The sequence below is a fragment of the Scardinius erythrophthalmus genome (genome assembly GCF_964197995.2).
Source record: "Scardinius erythrophthalmus genome assembly, chromosome: 19".
Lineage (NCBI taxonomy): Eukaryota > Metazoa > Chordata > Actinopteri > Cypriniformes > Leuciscidae > Scardinius > Scardinius erythrophthalmus.
Genome location: NC_138239.1, coordinates 19,795,001 through 19,808,135, shown reverse-complemented (window position 1 = coordinate 19,808,135; position 13,135 = coordinate 19,795,001). Strand labels below are relative to the sequence as shown.

General features: G+C 37.1%; 2 protein-coding genes across 3 annotated transcripts in view; one reads left to right on the top strand and one right to left on the bottom strand.

The window, feature by feature from the left end:
* Positions 1-1,212: 1,212 nt before the first annotated feature.
* On the top strand, positions 1,213-8,809 carry eno4 (enolase 4; the record flags this gene model as incomplete). Its single annotated transcript, XM_081394455.1, has 13 exons — positions 1,213-1,386; positions 1,613-1,741; positions 3,167-3,351; positions 3,464-3,612; positions 4,410-4,579; positions 5,015-5,143; positions 5,918-5,989; positions 6,843-7,001; positions 7,147-7,272; positions 7,388-7,580; positions 7,721-7,773; positions 8,245-8,362; positions 8,477-8,809. The coding sequence occupies 13 exons, from the start codon at positions 1,213-1,215 to the stop codon at positions 8,566-8,568; spliced, it is 1,749 nt and encodes a 582-aa protein (XP_081250581.1). The 3' UTR covers positions 8,569-8,809.
* Positions 8,810-8,835: 26 nt separating this feature from the next.
* Positions 8,836-13,135, bottom strand: part of shtn1 (shootin 1) — a 29,187-nt gene continuing 24,887 nt past the window's right edge. For both annotated transcript variants that reach the window (XM_081394417.1, XM_081394418.1), the window contains one exon: positions 8,836-8,981. The gene's annotated coding sequence lies outside the window, so the exon portion shown is untranslated. The remainder of the gene's footprint in view (positions 8,982-13,135) is intronic.

Genomic DNA, 13,135 nt, shown 5'->3' with positions numbered 1-13,135 from the left:
ATTGGCATATGCTAAATGTAACATGAAATGGAAACAACTCTTGCACTTGGTAGAATATAATTAATGTGGAGTTCAATAGATGACACAATCAATAATTTTGTATAGTCTACGCTTACATTGATATAGCTTATCATGTGGGCTAAGCAGCAGCAACAAATCCTCACTTTGAAGCATTTATAATAATAATAATAATAATATCTATGTTATGACTTTCGCGTCGTTTTTTATTTTTTACCTTACCGCCTTTTTCGTTGTTTTTGTTTTATTTTGAACACGTAGAATAATCAAATTCAGTTTTTTTCCATTACAGTAAACTATTTAGAGACATATAGGCTTTATAAAAACGTAACAGAAATGCCTGGTGAAACAAAGCGTTAAATTATCTATTATAGACATTTTACTCACGTGAAATTTAAAATGCCTTATAAACTTGGAGACCCTAAACTGACACGACACCAGTAAACTAGGGTATCTCTGATAACATTATAATATTTTCAACTAAACGGACGTTCTCTTGAACACTGAATAATCCTTATTGTATTGCAATTTTCATTGATATCACATGGGCCGCGCCCGCGAGTGTAAGATTAACGTCAATAAGTGTTAAATCCGCAGGTAAAGCTCTTAACCAACAGCCTGACACTGAGAACCAAATCACAAATTAATGCGGCCAAATATTTTGATATGGTGAAGTTTATGGCTCATGTTTTTCTTAAATAGAATAGAAGTATTTTTTTTTATAAATATATAAATAAATAAAATATAGGCTACATAGGCTATATGGCACTACAAAACTATTTTAGCCTAGGCCTAATTGTTAAGGCTACGAAGGATGGTGCCAGTTCTTCATCTCAACGTTTGCGAGTGCATGTTTTTTTTTTTTCTTAAATTAAGTTTGATAATGCATAAAATTACAATAAATTACAAAAAATAATATTTATCATATTGTTAAGAGTTACTAGGCACCATATTTAAAGCCTAAAAAAACACTGTGCATCAATGAACATAGCATTTTACGTCAAGAGGGTCCTGTAGATTTATGGAGGCCACAACAGCGTCAAAATGGATATTGAACTCGTTCTCAGTTCTCGCGGTGTTACATCTTGATGTTGCCGAGCAACCACAGATCATCAACAAACCCTGCGAAGACGCGCACATGACAGTGAAAGACTGTAAACAAATGCAGAAATTCTGTCGTAAACCAAAACAACCATGTCATATAAAGGATTCGTGAGCCACAGCAGAGTATCAAAAGAGGACCAGGAGTTTTACGACTTGAAGAACAAAGCCGCAGAGTATTACAGGTCCAACGGGGTGCCGCAGAAGATAGAGAGCGTCTTGAACGAGATGTTTTGGCAGAAGCCGGATGATATCTATGGTTATCTGGTGGGACAAAACAACATACTTAAATGCTTTTGAGATATGACAATCGTAAACGTTTCATCTTAGAATTATAATGATACCCGTTTTAGAATTACGGATGGCATTTTTGAAATTACGTCTAGTCCATTTTACATGTTATTCTACCAGAATGAAGTCAGTATTTATGTAGGTCAGATCCCCATCATTACACACCAACATAATGATGCGAAATCAATAACTGCTCTTTCAGGCAAACTATTTTTCCAAGCTGTCCTGTACTCCAGTGATTAGTAAAATCACCGGAAGGCAGGTGTTCGACGGAAGAGGATTGACAGCAGTTCAGACCGAAGTGCGCTGCATCATCAGAAATGAGGAAAAGGTAGATTCTGAAATCATCCACATGTTTTTCCTGCATTTCAGAGCAGCTCCCAATTTGTCACATGGATGGGGTTTAGGTGTATTACAGTAAGCAGGCCTAAAATAATTAAATTAACATCAGTCAGATGTTGATTTTGTAGGCGACAAAGATCTAAAAGTGTCTCTGTTTTGAAGGTTATGGGGAAGCAGAAACTGGTCGTCCACCATGTAACCTTTGCACCATGCTGTACACTTCACAGGAGAAATTTGTAGTGACACAATGATGAATTTAGGTCACAGCGTGTCCACATACTCATGCACACAGACAAACACAGAACAATTAGAGTAGGAGAGCTTGTGCGTTTGTAAAGTGACGCACGTGCCTCAGCAACCAACCACTATGTGTGACCATCAGATCACTCTCCGTCTCTCATTCTCCGTCTGTTTTGATCTCTCTCTGAAGCTCTGTTTGTGTTTGCGAGGTAAGCATTATGCCTTCTGGCACGGTGGCCATATTGCAGTTGAGAGCGCTGCTGTTTTGGTTTGGCACATTCAGAGCTTATGACGGTAATACAGCGGGACAGGGAACAGCCGACTGTAGGCATGAGCTGGGGGGAGGAGAGGAGAGGAGAGGTGAAAGGAGGAGGGGAGGAGAACAGCACATAAGAAGGATAGAAAAGTTGGGAGAAAAGCTGTTTGAAAGAGAGGATTGCAAACACTGCCCAGGTTCAAATCAGTGTTTTGGCAGTATTGGAACGTGATGTCACACTTTTCAAAGGAACTTTCTGAACTCTGACCTTTGCATTAGCATTAGCCAAACCCAAACACACTCATCTTCAGCTTGTACCGAAGCAATCGCTCATCCACAGCACTGTTTAGTATGAGTGTAGAGATAAAGAACAGGATAAATGAAGCATCCTCATCACGTCAGGCACTTTACCTATTGTAAGAAATGCATATTGTTAAATCCACACATTTTGACATCAAAATCCAAAGATCTTGACATCAAGTAACAAACACCAGCACACATCAGATCAACAGTTCATGTGCAGATCTTGATCTTTTCAGGCTTGAAATGGCTTGTTTTCCTGATCACGAACCTGTTTATTAATTCATTTTTTAGAAGAAACAGCAGAATATCTCTTAAAAGGCTGAAGCTGTGTGCGCGAATAAGTGCTGTAATTAACTTTTTTATTATATCTTTATATTATTATTATTGTTGTTGTTTTTATTTTTCAATCTATACAAGAGCACTTTTATTTGTGGACTCCATGTGCTTTCGGTGCAAGTAAAACACTATTTTAAATGATTTTTGGTAACTAAGATAAAGCCAAAATAAAGTATGAAATGAAATACTTCTGAATAATCAGACTAATTAAATAGGCCTAGAATTAAATTGAATAACCAGATTTGGCAAATACAGTGGCACATTTTGTGTAAATCATAGATGGTGTGCAGTGTGGTGATGGGGGACCCTTGTGATGGTATGGCAGAGTCAGGAGAGGCGGTTTCTAATATCGACCAGCAACATCTGTCCAACACAACGGCTCTGAAGTGGATCAGAGAGCATCTCAGTCCAATGCTGCAAGGCTTCAACCCCACGGACCAAAACAGCGTAGACAAAATACTCAGGTGATCACACATACAATAGAAAATACACACGCAAATTTTGACACGAAGGTTGCTGTGATAACCAGGCGTTAATACGCACATGCAAGACTGAGGTTGCGTGTATGTTCTGCAGAGATTTCATCATGGCACGTTACCTGGAGCACAAGGACAGTCTTAACAGAGAGAAGGAGGAGGAGTTGAGTGATGAAACAGTGTCTGAGGCTCCGCCCCTGGCCACTCCCACACTGGCTCCTGCCAAAGACAAGAAAGGTGGTGATAAAGGTAAAGGAGCTGAATGTCTTGCCATTTCTACAGGGTTTTTAGTTGTGTTGCAAACTTGAGTTCTCACAATAAATATTTCAGAATATTAGAGAGATCAGAGACAGCTTAAGCGAGGGAGCCAAAGGAGGACAGCAACCCATGTTAGTGTAGCAAGTCATGTCTGTGGGATACAAAGACAGGAGGTTAAACAAGATTCCAGCCAATCTCACAGCTGTTGTAAAAGCAGCACACTTCCCTCTTTCACAGAAACCCTTCTGGGAGCTGCTTTTAGTTACTTTAGCAGCTTGTACTGAGTTGAGTTGCAATCTATGTGACAGTGACTCCATTTCACCTTTTCATTTAATCCAAACTATCTTAGAGAAATCACAGATATATTTAAATATGCCCTAAGAAACCTTTCCTACTGTAGAAAACATTTTACGCCTACAGAAATGAATAGTACTTTTGAAAAATGATTTGAAATGATGGCCTTCAGTCATATCAGTGACCTAGAAAGAGCGGTTTTATTCTAAAAGGAGTGGGTCGTCTCTCGCGTTGACCGTTATGTCGACATCACACGATCAGTTGAATGCTTCTCACTTAATCTCAGTAAACCTGCTATTATTGGACATTTCTGCTAGAGGAATAAATTAATCAAGTGTCATAAATATGTCTGATATGATGACATCAGTAACTGAAACCTTTGATGCTTCATCTCTCTTTTAAGATTCAGGTGATGTATGATAACTGTGCACATCTTTTAATCTGACCTCTCCGTCCCCTGCACTTTCTCTTGATGTGTCTGTCTTTGTTCCCAGGTAAAAAAGGAAACAGCACGGAGAAGCTCCTCCCTCCTGCAGAACCCCCAGAGCCGAGGCTGCCAGGGGCCACGGCGGTTGCTGTTGTTTCTTTGGTGGTGGCTAAAACCGCGGCCGGACTTTTAGGAGCACCCCTATACCGACATATCACATCATTAAGAGTCCTGCAGGTACAATACCATTCAAAATTTGGGGTTGGTAAGATTTTATGATCATTTTTATGCTTAAAAAAAATCAAAAATAGACACTTTTTAATTATAACCAGTGTAGTGGCTGTTCATATTTTTGTGGAAACATTTTTGAATTCACTTAAAATATTTTTTGTAACAATATAATTAATATTCCGTATAATCTTTCCTGTCACTTTTACTCAATTTAATGTATCCACGCTGAATAAGAATATTAACGTTTAAAGTGCGTGTAAATACAAAACACACATGATGCATGTTTTAATCGTCAAGTGGATATCCGTGTACTTGAGAAGAATTGCATTGTGGGAGAAGGCTTGTGTTCTGATGGAATTATTATGCAGAAATGTACTGAATACTATACTAATGTAAATCTCCTTTTTATCCTTTTGCTTCACTTCCTGTGAACTGCTTTAGGCTCAGAATGAGATGCACCTGCCTGTGCCAATGATTACAATCCTGAGCTGTGGAAAGAACTCTGGGGGTAAACTCAACCTTCTGGAGGAGGTCATCCTTATGCCCAGCTTGTCGCAAAGAGTCAGAGAAGTATGCATATGCTCAACGATCCCACCTTTTCACATTAAAACAAACAAACACTCTGACGGCAATCCATGTTTTCACTGTTATATAGTAAAGTGCGCTTTTATGGATCAAAACACAGACGAAGAAACAAGTGATACAAGCGATTTGATCATCTTTGTGAATCCGATCCGGACGTAGTCTTTGACAAAAATGCAATGTTGCTTTTTTTAATGATGCGTACCCTTACCCAATTTTTCAACAGTGTTGATGTAAAAGAATAAATGAAGTAGAATAAAACGTTTTTTGTTGTTGTTGTTTAAAAGCAGAGGTTCTGTTATTTGTTTTGATATATTCCATGTTCAGATATTCATGTAACAAAATATTCTGGGGATATGAAAGTTTTGCGAAAATGCTAAAAATGTATCTGGCTGGCAACAACAAAAAAAAAAACTGGAGGGGAAAGAGTTAAGGGAACATAAAACATTATGGGAACATTACTTTTGAATGTACTGAAACAAGTAGTAATATTGTAAAAAAAAATTTAAACAGACATCCAACTAAAAAAAGGCTCCACGAACAATGTATTATGAATGTGTCTTTGCTAACATTATTAAAAACCAGATAGCTTTGAATGAAAATTTTGTTAACGTTACTGGAAGAACGTTTGTTCATAACTTTGAGAGAACCTTGCCAGAACTTTCTGAGAACGTTGCGTTTTTATGGCTCAGATACTGTGCTGACTGCTCTCACTTCCAATATCCCTACTGTTTGCCTTTAGTGTGTGTGTGTGCCTTGTAGGTCATCGGCATGGGTCTTGAGCTGCAGTGTGAAATGAGGAGAGTTTTGAATGGATCGGCATATAAAGCAGGGGTAAGGATGCTCTCATATGGTTTGACTCAATGACAAAAGGAACATAATGCTCTATGCTCTGACTCACACAAAAAGCATCAAGCAGCACACAAATTACGTGGGGATTTTTTTGATGCTTTGATGGGATAATTATCTGCACATCACCATCTGAATGAAATAAACAGGCCCAAATCATGTGCAGGGCTTATGAATGGCGACTGAACCACTTAACAGCATGTCACACAATAAATATATATTTATGTTTAGATGGGAGGCTATTACTGGTGCACTGTGAATAGCCTCGGTGAAAACCTTCATAACATTATGACATTCTGAAAGAAGTATTGTGGTTTCCTCAAAAATGTTAAGCAGCACAATTGTTTTCAGCATTGATAATAAGAAGAAATGTTTATTGAGCATCAAATCAGAATATTAGAATGATTTCTGAAGGATCATGTGACACTGAAAATTCAGCTTTGCCATCACATGAATAAATGATATTTTCAAATATATTCAAATCAAAACCAGTTATATTAAATTGTAATGATCTTTCACAATGTTACTGTGTTTACCATATTTTTGAATCAAATAAATGCAGCTTTGGTGAGCATAAGAGACTTCTTTCAAAAACATTAAAAAAAAATCTTAAAATCTCACCGACCCCAAACTTTTGAACTGTAGAGCATGTAAACAAATAATTCTGTGAATAACATGAATCATTTTAAGAACTTTTGTGCAGGTTAAGATAATGACCCCAAACTAGTATACAGTATTTTAAGTTTTGCCATATGCTACCAATATTTCATTATGACACTTTTTATTTCGTTTCAACATCATATTCCTCTCTCTCTCACCTGTTCTCTTACTGCCTCAGCCTATAGGTGTATCCGATGAGGGAGCGTTACAGGTGGGGTTTGAACATCCCGAACAGGCTCTTGATCTGGTCACAGAGGCGTGTGCTAACCTGGCATTGCCTCTGGGTTCAGACCTGCGCTTGGCCATAAACTGTGCAGCACACGGCCTCATGGACTATGTGAGTGATTGGAGGACAGAAAAGGGAAATTATTAGGCTCATATTCACTTATGCAAGTACTAAATTAGATGCAACACCACGTTAAAAATGAAAGTTTTAATAACATACAGTAACCATTTTAAACGTTTCTCTTGCTGTCTTCTAGTCACGTGGGAAGTATGAGGTAATGTCAGGCTGTCACAAATCCCCAGATGAGTTGGTGGACATGTACGAGGGGCTGATTAATAAATATCCAGCTATCAAATCTCTCATTGATCCTTTCAGGAAAGAGGTGAGTTTAAAAAAAAACATGTATTTAACCCCTTAAAGGAATAAAAGTGACTTTACCAAGTGTTGACTGGTAGACCGGGCAATGGCTGAACTGACGGCGTGTCTCTTGAGTTTAGGATGTAGATCAGTGGGAGAGACTGGCCTCAGTGATTGGACAAACTTGCTGCCTGATTGCAGATGCTGCATTCAATCTCTGTCCTCGCTGGAGTGATGCCAAACCCCTCCCACCTGGGGTCACTGGGGTCATTAATAGGCTTTACAATGATATGACCATCTCTGACCTTATACAAAGCATAGCAGAGCAGAAAGGTAAGCTCCAAACATAAGCAAACCGTACACTAAGTGCCAACTGTCAAAAAAGTTGTTTTGACAATAATTTGTAAAAGTACAATGTCCAAGTCTAAATATATTGCCTGTAATAAGTACACGTCTTCCCTTTGTGGATTGAGATGCAGAGACGATGCTGGCTGCAGGCTGTGGTGATACATCAATTGTTGACTTGGTGGGTTGGTCATACTTCTTGATTTATTTCTGGCTAGGGAATTTATTTCTCAGTGACATGCATGTAGTATTTTGACCATGTCTTTTAATAAATAATAATAGTGAAATCAGAATCATTTAGTTCCTGAATGTGTGCCTATGAATATACAAGTCAAACCACTAATGAAGTCCATGAAATTACATTTTTATCATACATTTGAAACGAAACGTTTTAAACACAAACCAACAATTGTTCTAATTAAGAAGAAAAATTTATTATACTATTATAATATAACTATTATCATAGCATATTTGCCCAAAAAACTAAAAATATTTTTGCTGATTTGATTAGTGACCAATAATGCTGAGTCTTAAATATTTCTTCATTTGATTTGTTTGACATTTTTCAAAGTCCTAAAAATGTATCAGTTTAATTAGATTTTGAGTCTCAGGTTTTTAGTTTTGGGACCTCACTACATGTATGTGTTTAAAGGCCGTAGGGTCAGGCGTGTCCTTTCTCAAACTGGGCGGGTTGAGAGGAGGACAGCGAATGGACAAATACAATCGTCTGATGGTGATAGAAGAGGAACTGGAGCAGGAGGGGAACCTGGGTACGATTCTGTCTTTCACACATTCTCACACTCACATAATGGAAACCGCCATTAGTCACATCTATATTCAGAAAACTAGTGTGTTTCAATGTATAGTACCTTTGTGTCTTGCAGGTGCTAGAGAAAAAAAACAGCCTCTGTCAGATCTTTCCGAAGCATTTAACTCTGGAAGCGGCTGTGACTCTGTGACCATCTCTACTAAATGATGTTACTTCATCTCCTGTTTGCCCAACATTATCACAGTAGGGTTTGTCCGACCTGACTGACTGCATGACATCAAAATTCAGATCAATTATAATTCACGTCAAAATATCTTTTTAGGCGCAAGATTGTAAACTGACCCACCTCATCTAGCAAACATATTCCTGTGTGATATTTTTGTGCTAATAGATGGTGTATACATTTTTGAAAAAAAGAAAAAAAAACATTAAATAAACCATTTTTTTTTAAATAAAGCCCACCCAATTTCTTTTAAAATATATTTTAATATTTGTCACAGTAAACACTTCCACATAAACCATATAATTATTGTGATCGACGTCAAATTTTGCCCACAAAATATTGTTTGTCAATATTTTCCTTCCTGAGGTATTTTCCATTCCTTGTGCTTCAGATTTACCTGCAAGATAAAAAAATACTTATTATTATTATAAAATGAATCCAAAATGAATTTGTTATATAATGGGACCTATTTAAACTAACTAATAAAAGCTAAAACTAAAAATATATTTGCCCTGTGAAATATTACACATTATATTTAAATACAGAAATTCTGCCTTTAATTACATAATTTAAATATAAATACTTTTAGTATTATTAATTTAAATTCTAAAATGCTACTTTTATGCTAAATGCTAAAAAAAACAGACAATGAACTCCTTCCCCCATTTGTTCTCAGGTTTTTTGAGAAATCAAAGCTGTTCTTCAATTATGAAGAGGCATAAAACAACCCATCACTTCCTTCTCCACATCCTCTTCTCACTATATACAGACAACAGATACTGACACACACAGTGACTGAATGGGGCCAATTATCCAGCCTGTTCAAAAGGGCAGCAGTGTCCGCTTCATACAAGTGTTAGTGTGTGTTTATGTGTTTGTGTGAAAGAGTGTGAATGGACTGTTTTGTGTTAACAAGTGAGAGAAAACGCAAACCCACAGCTGCGCTGCGAAACTACAGAAAACTCTCCAAGAATGTGATGGGTTCAGCTCCCAACATGTCCGTTATCTTGTCTACCTCTTAACTGATTTGTATAAATCCTAAATGAGTAACATTGCACCTTTTAAGGAGAGAAACGCATCTCAGAGAAAGTGCACCAAAGTTACATGATGCAGAACAGACAGCATTTTGACAGCAAGTGTACAATGGTTGACATCTGTGAAGAAGAAAAAAGCGATTTCCACACGGCAGGAGTGGAGGGGGTTTCTGGAGACTTACTCTGGCTTCCCACCAGGCAATCATTCTGTTTGGAAAATAAACAAAATGACTAACAAAACAGATGAAATTAAGTGTTTTTCACATACACACACACAAGCTGGGCTCTAAATTGAGGTTGTTTCGTGTTGCTTGACTAGGGTTTTGAAACGAGCGCAAGACAAGTGTTACAGAACACGATAAAAAAAGGAAACGTACAGTAAGACGGACAGAAACGGCAGCGGCGTGGCGTTTCATGATTATAAGCTTGTTGAGATTGACAGAATGTTTAAAGTACATCGATTAAGAGAAACATGTAGGCTAGAAGAAGATGGAGAGACTACAATTGAATAAGATATTTACTCGCTTGCATCTTCAACAAATGGCGAACTGGAAACTTCAACAGATCAAAATACGCTACTAGCAAGACAGAAGAGCTAGTGAAAGTGTGAGTTGATTATCGATTGTCTTTTGAGAGCTGCTGGGAATGCTTGTTGAAATTGATGAAAAACTTTCTCACTATAAAAGGATCCAGATGCTTTCCAGAATATTTAGCATCCCAGTGATCTCATCTCTTCCGCGACTAGTTTGAAGGATGTGTATATATTTATGTATATTCACACACAGTAGTGGCATATAGATTAGTATTATACAATTAGGATTATTATGCAGTTAGTATAGTAATATTATATCCTACATGATATTAAACAATGATTAAACAATTAACATGAGGATTTTAAATATAAAAACCAAAAAACATTATCATTGTTACCAAATTACATGTTTTATATAGTATTTACTTTAAATGTGACTAACTGCATATTAATAGTGTCACTGGACCAAATTTCTACTTAAAATGCCCCCCCCCCCCCAAAAAAAAAAAATATATATTTTTAAATGCACTAGAATTTGTTATTTTAGCCGATCATAAGATGCTATTTTAATTTGATTGAACATTAACATGTATTGTTAGATATGAATGCAACAAACCAAAGAACGCCTCATTAATAAAGGTGTAACCAATGGAAAGTAGCCTTTACAAAAGACTTTTAACCCTAAACAGATCCCTGATATCGGCTCTATCCATGCTATATACACAGCTAGTCTACTGCAAAATGGTGAAAATATGATTGTTTTTCATGAACAACAGTAGTTCAACTAACATTTAACATTGTTGTTTACCAAATTCACAAGTGGCATTACAAACAACCTCATGGCTTTACTTACACTTGAAGCCAAATCTGAAAGAAATTCCACAAAGCTCTTCTATTCACAATGGCAAAAAAACGTTTCTCAAACACAGCCTTGAATTGGGAGTGTACAGTGTGTGTTATTATCTGTTGCAGACCAGGGTTAGGTGAGGAACAGAGTAAAAGGGGAGAAAGAGAGAGTGAGTAGGGAATAAAGTTTCATCTTGTGTCCGGGAAGATTTAACCCCATGAAGAGCTCTAAGCCGCACTGGAAATTGTGCCTAAGTGTGTGAAAGCGTCACTGAGCCTTAGCACAGACACACACATCTCCTGTTTCACTGCACAACAACAACATCACAGCAGCTGCAGCTCACCGGAGGAAATGAAATCCTGTTGTGTAACGAAGCATGAAAAACGTCACACTATTGTATAAATCTGATCTAGTGTGCGTTTAGGACAGAATAAAATGCTTCTCTGCGGACTGGATGGGGAAAGATACAACGTTTCAAGGATCAAATTCACAGCGGAAAGATGTTCACCGAAAATGCCAATGAATGAACCAAGCAAACACTTAATCACTGACCTCAAGTCAACAGCAGGTGATTCAAACCCATCCTGAATGAAATTCCAGCCTTGTAGAATATCAAAAAGACCTTATTCTCTTTAAATGGTTTTATTTATTTGCTTGGATTATTTTAACACACACACTACCATCAGTAAGATTTAAAAATTTTTTTTTTATACTTTTATTCAGGAGAGGCTGCAATAAATTGATCAAAACGAGACAGTTAAAGGATAACTGTCGCCAAAATGCAACCTAGGGTCTTTTTGTTAATCTACCCGAGGCAAACATTCGTTTAAAAGCATAATTAGAATGGAAACGCCACTTTTAAGTTTGACTGTATTCTCGTTTTCGGTCAAATTGCCTTTTGAATGGGAGTGCTAGGGGCACTACAGTGATAGCATCAAAAATCACCAGGGGCTCTACTCATGAACTCGAGCATTGAGAACATTGTTTGTGTACACAGAGTTTACCAAAAAGAAAGATTTTGAACAACTCACTGTAGCTGTGTCCGCCGGCATTTAGACAGTCAAAAATAGTCGATCTCCGAATGTGAATGAACTGACTCTGAATTTTAGTATTGTTTCTTATATGAGGATCCTTTTTCAAATACAAGGTCAATATTGATTTTCACTAATGACAAAACAACAAATTATCTGTGAATTTATATGGAAATAAGCTTTAGGAGCTTTCCATCTTTACTCTCCTCCCTGTTGCGTTGCGTTCGACTAAAATATTTTTGATGCTATCATAGTCGTGCCCCAAGCACTCCCATTCAAAAGGCAATTTGACCGAAAACGAAAATACGGTCAAACTTAAAGACTTTTCAAAAACTTTTGAACACAAATGTATATAATTATTTAGACATCTTAAGTTTTGAAGGGCATTAAAACGGCATTAGGTATATATATTTTTCTAGTAGCTTTCATGTATTTTTGTGTGTGTGTCTTTTTAAATTGCACTTCAGCCCTACTTGATGTGGGGAGGGGGGACTAGAAATTTGCAATCACTTAGAAATCAAAATTTGACGGCATGAACATTTTGAACTTCACACTGAAAAGAAATATCATGAACCTTTCAAAAAGGATTTAAAAGAAGAGTCTATGTTGTGTTTGGCTCCAGAAAACTGGTTAATTTCTATCTAAACCAAAGTATTTTTCTATATAACAACACCATACGAAAGTCTGACCTCCTTAAATGAAGCATTTAGAGTGTCACAAAGATCAGCCGCCTCTCACAATGTCTCTTCTGGGCTGCCATAAATGAAACCTCCTCAGGCCCGTGGCTATACACATGCTTTCAGAAAGCTTCAGCCACCCATTTAAACTAAACTGCTTTATATATTCTATTCAATAGTGCTTTATTGTCATGTTGGCATGTTTTGAAAAAGAATAACACATTTCATTACAGCTCAGTCAATAGATGTATAAATAGCATCAATTCACTGTCTGTTATTTTAAAAAATCATCTCAGGAATAATAGTCGTGTGTGATTGATGAGCCGAAATTGTTTCTCTTCTCTTTTGTTGGCGAAAACACCAATTTCTGTGAGAGAAAGACCAGTGCTGAATGAGAAAAAAATATCCAGGTTCATGAAACAGTAAAAAG